This window comes from Puma concolor, chromosome C1 (assembly GCF_028749965.1).
Source record: "Puma concolor isolate L17-30 chromosome C1, mPumCon1.1.hap2, whole genome shotgun sequence".
Taxonomy (NCBI): domain Eukaryota; kingdom Metazoa; phylum Chordata; class Mammalia; order Carnivora; family Felidae; genus Puma; species Puma concolor.
The window spans coordinates 13,264,486-13,271,855 of record NC_141674.1 but is presented as its reverse complement, the minus strand read 5'-3'; the positions used below and the strand labels follow the sequence as shown (position 1 = coordinate 13,271,855).

At 59.0% G+C, this 7,370-nt stretch overlaps 1 protein-coding gene across 1 annotated transcript in view; it reads right to left on the bottom strand.

The window, feature by feature from the left end:
• Positions 1-2,170: 2,170 nt before the first annotated feature.
• The window catches only part of IGSF21 (immunoglobin superfamily member 21), a 232,003-nt gene continuing 226,803 nt past the window's right edge, over positions 2,171-7,370 (bottom strand). Inside the window, exons 7-10 of the mRNA XM_086715833.1 lie at positions 4,196-4,281; positions 3,640-3,832; positions 3,206-3,244; positions 2,171-2,406 (exon numbers count right to left, since the gene is read on the bottom strand). Of these exons, the coding sequence (XP_086571959.1) occupies positions 2,333-2,406; positions 3,206-3,244; positions 3,640-3,832; positions 4,196-4,281 (392 nt within the window). The 3' untranslated portion in view covers positions 2,171-2,332. The remainder of the gene's footprint in view (positions 2,407-3,205; positions 3,245-3,639; positions 3,833-4,195; positions 4,282-7,370) is intronic.

Genomic DNA, 7,370 nt, shown 5'->3' with positions numbered 1-7,370 from the left:
TCGGACGTGGAGAGACGAAGGCAAGAGGTGGACGGATAAAAGCCAAATGTTTCACCAGGTCAACCGGGTGGATGGGGACCATTTTCTGAGAAGGGCAAGTCTGGAGGAGGAGCATGTACGGGAAGGCAAATCCAAAGCTGAGTTTCAGCCCCCAGGGAGTGGGAGGGGCATGTTAGACACCCATGCGGGGAGGGGCCAATTGTAGCCAGTCGGATTTCTGAGTCTGGAATTGCAGGGAAGTTAGGGGGGTAGAGATTTGGGAGGCAATATGGAAATGAATAGAATTGGCCATCCAGGTCCTGACTTGGCCAGAGGCAAAGGGGCCGTGAAGACAGCAAGGGGGGCAAAGCCACGGCTTAATTCCCAGCCTGGCATGTCTGGGGTCTAGAGATTTGGTAGGGACGCCCCCCCCCCCCCCCAATTCCCCAGCACAATTCCTGGGAGAGGCACAAAGAGCTCAGTGACATCATGGGGCAGAGGTGGGGGCCACTCCTGGGGACAGGGCCTCCCCCCTCCCCCTCCGTCCTGTGCTTCTCCATGGCAGACACAATGCTCTGTGCTCTCCACTGCATTTCCTCTCCCAGGGTACACAGGAGACCCATTTCCCAGCCTCCTTGCAGTTAGCTGGGGCCACGTAAGTACGTCTGGCCGATGGGAGGTGGGCACAGGTGGCCTGTGGCACCACCAGGCCTGGTCCCTCAAAACACCCTGTGTGATCGGATGGGTTCCCCGTGGCTGCTGTAACACATTACCACGACCTTCGTGGCTCCAAACAAGGTAAATTTATTCCCGTAGCGTCCTGGAGATCGGAAGTCCGAAAGAGTCTTTTGGTACTTAAGTGATCGCAGAGGGCCAGCTCCTTCGGGAGGCTCTCGGGGAAAATCTGCTCCGGTGCCCTCCTGGCTTCCAGGGCCACCTGCACGGGTAGGCTCCTGGCCTCTCACTCCAGTCCCTTGCTCCGGTTGTCACATCTCCTGCTGCGGACATTGACCTTCTCGCCTCACTCTTGAAGGACCCTTGGGATGACATGGGACCCACCTGGAATAACCCAGGTGAATCTTCCCATCTCAAGATCCTTAAATTAATCATATCAGCAAAATGACTTATGTCGTGTGAAGTAACATATACATGGGTTCCGGGGATTAGGGTGTGGACATCTTTGGGGGACCATTGTCCTGCCTGCCGCGGCGAGCCTCCGGCCCTCCCCTCCCCCACCCTGGAGATTCCAGAGGCCCCATGTTCTGGTTAGTGTAGCTACAACATGCAAGAGGGCTGCCCGACCTGCATGAACCCCAAATAAATTGTTATTATGCCAAGCCAGTGAGACTCTGGGGTTACTGTGTTACTGCAACATGGCCTGCCCTATCCAAACTAATACAGTCCTCTGTGGGGTCCCCCCGATGACCCTCAGTCTTGGCTACAGCTCAGAGGGGCCAACCCCAACCCTCCCCAGGGTCTCTCAGTCCTTCCCTCTGAGCTAATAGCCGAATGGCACAGGGAATCTTCTCATGGTCGGGTAGAAAGTTCTGGAACCTCTGCCACTGGCTTTTGCGTGATTGTGATTGATGTTGGCTCTGGCCAGGTGACTTGCTTTGGCTAAAGAAGCATTCATAGACACGACAGGCAGATGCCTTGCCTATGGCTGTGGGGTTTGGGTTGCTCCTTGAGCTTTGGTGAGCCGCCGTAAGAGCATCAAATGTCAGAGAGCCACTGCCCCTGTAGCCTGGGCCTAGAGCAAACACCTGTGGTGGAGACCTGAACCCGACCATAGCCAAGAGTCCAGCCCAGTCGACCTGTCACCTGAAGCAAAGCTGCCCAACTGAGCTCGGACTAGACCAGCGGAACGGCTTCATCGTGAACACGAGCATACTAATAAATGCGTGTTGTTGCGTAAATTGAGGTTGGGTTGGTTTGTTACGCAGCAGTACTGCGGCAACAGCTGACTGTTACACTCGGCCCCAAAGAGCCTTGCATTTCCTGAGAGTCTCCGGCCACTTCTCGCATCTGGTCGCTTGGACCGAGACGGTAAGCCGCACCTCCGCTCCTCTTCCCGGAAGGAGCGTGCCTTCCGTCCCCTCTGTCACCCCCTCCCCGGGGCCTGTCCTGACACTGGGGGCCAGGGAGTGCCAGTCGCTGCCACAGAACAAAAGACGAATTCAGAGCCGCAGACTAAGGTGGGGAAAATTGTTTCGTTTTAATTAAACTGGTTGAAGAAGCCAAGACACAGACAGAAAGAGACGAAGAACAGACTGGAAATAGTTTAGAAAAGAAAAGAAAACCGATCGCGGCGAAGTCAGCGTGGGGTGGAGTGGCGGGAGCGGCGGCCGGGCCTTCACGTCAGCTCCAGGACCACTGTCAGGGCGAGCACCAAGGTGAGCCGGACGCCAGCAGGGCCAGAAGCGGAACCTGTGTCAGGGCAGCAGGGAGCGGGGTCAGGGTCAGGGCCGCGGATCCTGATGGGCGGGGCAGGAACGGATCCCGGATGGCAGAGCTTCAAAGGGCCCCAGCAGAGTCTGGATTCAGCCACGGGATGCACTGGGTTCAAATCCAAGCTCTGCCACCCGTCCCACCAAACTGGGTGTGACCCCTTCCCTGCCCCGGGCTTGCTGGACTGAGCTCAGGCTCCCTGGTGGCCACTGGGACCATCCAGTGGGGACCGGGTGTGGGGGCCTCCATTGTGAAATGTGAGATCAGCCCAGTGTGGGGAGGAAAGGGCTGGTGGGCCAGGGAGCGGTGTTTGGGTCCCGTGGACCGGTGCTCAGGTTGGGCAGGAGCTCAGGGAGGGGGGTATAAGAGTCTCCAGCCGAGACACCTGAATGTGCTCCTCACTGCCCTGTGGAGTGTGCTCCCCACTGCCCCGAGCCCGGGGGCACAAGCCCATGGTCAATGGCGACACATCCTCTTAGGGCCAGGGCAGCTAAGTTAGCTGAGCGAGCTAGAGTCATTGTGGATGGTGGCGGGGGGACACGCTAGGTCCCTGGAAACCCCCACTGGCTGATTTCGGGGTGCTGAGTCCCCCTTAGTGCCTCAGCACCCATTCCTGACCACCCTTGACCCAGACTCTGTTGAACCAAAGGGCAACTGCCTGCCTGAGGCTTGAGGCAAAGGCAAGGGTATACGAACGGGCCGCTGGGGAGACCGGGGCTGCCCAGACCTTTGCAGATCCCTTGGTTTTTAGCGAGAAGCTCTGAGGGTGAGGACATACCATTGGAGTCTTCCGTTCCTCTTGGAATATTTGGGTTTTCTGTTGGAAAGGACAGAAAGAGAACCGGTTTGGGGTGACATTCAGAGCTCCGTAAAGGAACCCTCCCGTTTCCAGCACCTGCCGCGTGGTATCGCGGGCGCCCTCTCGGGGCAGCCCAAAGCCGCTGTGCGGACGTGGCATTAGGTCTGCTTCACAGACGGAGAAATGGGGGAGGTCGAGCGCCTTGCCCCAGGTTGCCCGGCTGTGAAGTGATGCGTCCGGGATCCGAACCCAGAGATCCGGCTTCAAGCACCGAACTCCGGAGCCTCTGTGTGGGGCATCCTCGCAGGCAAACTTAGGGGCCCCGGGCCCCGGCCGCTCCTTCGTCCTTGGGACGGCTCCAGCCAGGGCGCCACCCCTGGTCGCCCTCCCAACCCCCGCTCAGGGCAGCGTACCAAATACGATGAGCCGGGTGTGTGTGTCGGTGGAGCCCAGGGGGTTCTGGGCTGTGCAACGGTACATGGAGCCGTTGAGCTCGGCGGGAACCCGCTCCAGCACCAGCTCCTTCCCGTCAAACTCAGCGCTGCCATCCAAGAGGCGGCTTCCGACCCGCGTCCAGGTGAACATGGGCTCCGGGAAGACTTCGTTCTGTGGGTCGGGGGCGGGGGGGAGAGTTGGGTCACAGGGGGAACCATTCTGCCAGAGCAGGAAGGGGTCAGAGGCATGGCCTGGCCGGGGCTGGACACACGCTGCCATCCGATGGGGCAGGAGTGGCTGCCCGGAACCCCAGCAAGAGAAGGACTCCAGGGCCGGAAAGGATGCGAAGTCCATGAGCTGGGTCTGCGCTGGGCTCTGGATGGAGAGCAAAACCTTGCCCTTCCTCATCAGAGGCCATTCCGCCTCACTGGCTGGGGGACTGAGGTCAAGGGAAGTGTCTAAGAGGGATACCGGTGACCAGTGGTGTCCCTGTCACCTCCCACCACCCTTCCAGATGCTCGGAGTGAGGCCGACCTGAAATCCGTGGACCAGAATCCTCACTGTGTCCCCGACCCGGGCTCTGCTGGGTGTCATCATGATTTTGGGTCCTTTCGGGGCAACTGTAGGGAGAGGAAGGCCAGGTCAGAGAGGTATGCGTATATATGGAGAAGGGGAGACTGAGCGAGGAAAGGAGGCACGGGGAAAGCGGGAGAGAAAGTTCCAGTCCAGCAGCGAGCATCCTTGGGGGGAGCTGCCACTGAGCCAGGAGCTCTGACGATGCCCATTCATCCATCCACGCCTGCGTTCTTACGCACACTCAGTCCCCGAGCCCCTGCAATCAGTCCGACCCTGAGACCTGGGATTCAGTGGTGGTGCACAGAGAGGGCAAGGGACTTGCCGAAGGTCACGCAGTGAGTAGGAGTCGGGACAAGACTCAGCTGTCTCCCTTCTGACCCGATGCTCTTTCTACTAGGTAATCTGCCCAGTGGGGTTTTTCTGGAATCCCTAGGTTAGAGGTACGGGGGGTAGACAGGTGTGTGTGGGGGGGGAGCATCTCCTCCCGTCGGCCCTTGTCCTCCCTGCCTCTTTCCTCACCTTCTGTATCACTTCTTTCAAGGCCCTTTATATCGTGAGCTTGGGGGACAAGACGCCCGGGGCCTTGCCGTCCTGCGCACAAGAGAATGTCAGGGCTGGGAGAGCCACCGGGACCTCTGAGCCCGTCCCCTCAGGATCAGATTGGGAAACCGAGGTGCGGGAGTAACAAAGGGGCTTATCCAAGGTCACCCACGCGGTTAATTTCCCATGTTTCCTGGGGCTCTTTCCCCCAGACTCATTCAGTCATTCAACAGGCAATTAGTGAGCCACTCCCGTGCCAGGCTCTGGGCGGTGCGGGGGGCACGCAGCGTGGGCAAGCCAGGTGCCTGCCGGCTGGGAGCTCACACTTGAGTCGGGCACACGTTCCACGCACAAGCAAGTGCACAGACGGGAAACCACTATGCAGATGCTCTGCTCACACGGAGGGTGAGTGCCGGCCAGAGTCTCCTCCAAGGAAGGTGACATTTCAGTTGAGACACGAAACTCCTGAGGAGGGTTCCAGGGGGGGAAGGAGGAGCCAGGTCCTGTGGGCACTGAGGCCGAAGGTCAGGAGTCATGGGGGAGAGGCCTCCCCAGCTGGAGGGAGGCCTCAAGGCTTTGGTTAGAGCGCCACACCCTGTGCCTTCTCTGCGAACATCTTCCAGGGGTGACGGCAGGAGAAAAGCTGTGTCCCAGGCCCTGGGGCTGGCCTGGGCTCTCCCCGACCCACCCCTGCCTCCTCCCCAGCCTCTCCTTCCCCGCTCAGCTCTCCAAGTGGAAATCAGAGCAGCCCGCAGATGTGGGTGGTCTCCCTGGCATTGCGAAGTTCATTCTCTGAGAAGGAAACGAAAGGACTATTAATTAAACCACGAGCCAGGCGTCTGAAGTGCCACGTGGGACTGAGGGACGCACGGGTGGGAGGATTGGGGGCGCAGGGACGGCTTCCGGGGCCACCTCCGCCAGCCAGCGCCAGACGGGAGGGAGGCTGGGGCGGATTCCGGTCTAGCGTGCGTGGCCTTGGTTGGGTCACTGCACGGGGCTTTCCCCAGGTGCATGATGGGAACAATGAGAACAGCCCCGCCTGCCGGGCCCCCTGCCGCACCCCCCCCCCCCCCCCCCCCCCCCGCCAGTGCTAGCGGTCGCCCCTTCCAGCGGAGGCCTGGGCCTAGCGAGTGAGGTGGGAGGAAACCTCACATGCTCTAGACTCCCTGTTAGGCCTATCGCCCCATCCTCAGGGTGCTTAAGAGGCAGGGTTGCATGAAACCCATTTTGCAGGCCATACACCTGGCCCTCTGGAGGGCTGCGGCCGGAGGCCACACAGCAAGGAAGTGATGGGAGCAGGGCTCGATGGGTCTTCCGAGGGAGGCCCCGAGGCCAGGGCTGGTGGGGAGGGAGGGGTGCTGTCTTTCACTCGGGCAGCCAGACTCTCTCCGTGGCTGCCTGAGCTGCAGGTTCCCAGAGGCTCCTGTGTGGAGCTGGCCCTGGGGGACGAAGGGGGGCAGGTGAGGGGTCTGTCCTGCCCTCACTCTGAGCGCCATCCCGGCAGCTGCTGACCAACCAGCACCTTGGCGGAAGATCCCACCCCCGCCCCCATCACTGCTGCTTCCGATGCTGCTTCCACAAGCCAGGCCAGCTGCTGTCACCCTCCCCACTCACACTCCTACCGAGAGCCACCAGCAGCTCCTGGCAGTCAAATTCTGCCTCCCCAACCCCCACCTGCTCCTAGAACACAGCACTGAGAGTCTCCAAAAGGAATGTTCTGAGCCCCTGGGCTTTCCCTGCCCTCCACTCCTGGATACACAGAAAGAGTGGGGGTCCAGAGACCCAGGATTGGGGCCTAGCCTTCTGCTCTCTGACAGCATGACTTGGATGTATCAGTTCAACTTTGCTGGGCCTCAGTCTCCTTACCTGTAAGTGGGGGACAATAGGTTAGTACACTTTTTGAGGAGTTACTCTGAAAATGATAATGGAGGACAGATGGGAGGCTATAACGTGAAATGGAAAGTGGTGTGCATCTGTCTAGGGGAGTATAAACGATCCTGATGATATAAGCTGCCCTCCTTATCTCTCCTGAAGATTCCACTGCAAGAACAGCCTTGTGAAATCTCATGGAAAAGCTCCTCTAGGTTTCCCCCAGGAATTCTGGGTGTTCACTAAAACCATCCATCCATCTGCCCATCCATCCACCCATTCACCCATCTATCCATCCATTCATCCATCCACCCATCCATCTGTTCACCTTTCTGTCCATCTATCCACCTGTTCTTCCTTCCATCCATGCATCCATCCATCCATCCGTCCATCCGTCCATCCGTCCATCCATCCATCCATTCATCCATCCATCTGTCCGTCCGTCCGTCCGTCCGTCCGTCCATCCGTCCATCCATTCATCCATCTATACATCCATCCATCCATCCATCCATCCACCCACTCACCCATGCATCCATCCATCCATCCATCCATCCATCCATCCATCCACCTACCCACCCACCCATCCATCTGTTCACCTTTCTGTCCATCTTCCACCTGTTCTTCCATCCATTCATCCATCCATCCAACCATCCATCCATCCATCCATCCATCCATCCATGCTTCTGTCCATCTATCCATCTGTTCTTCCTTCTATCCACCCATC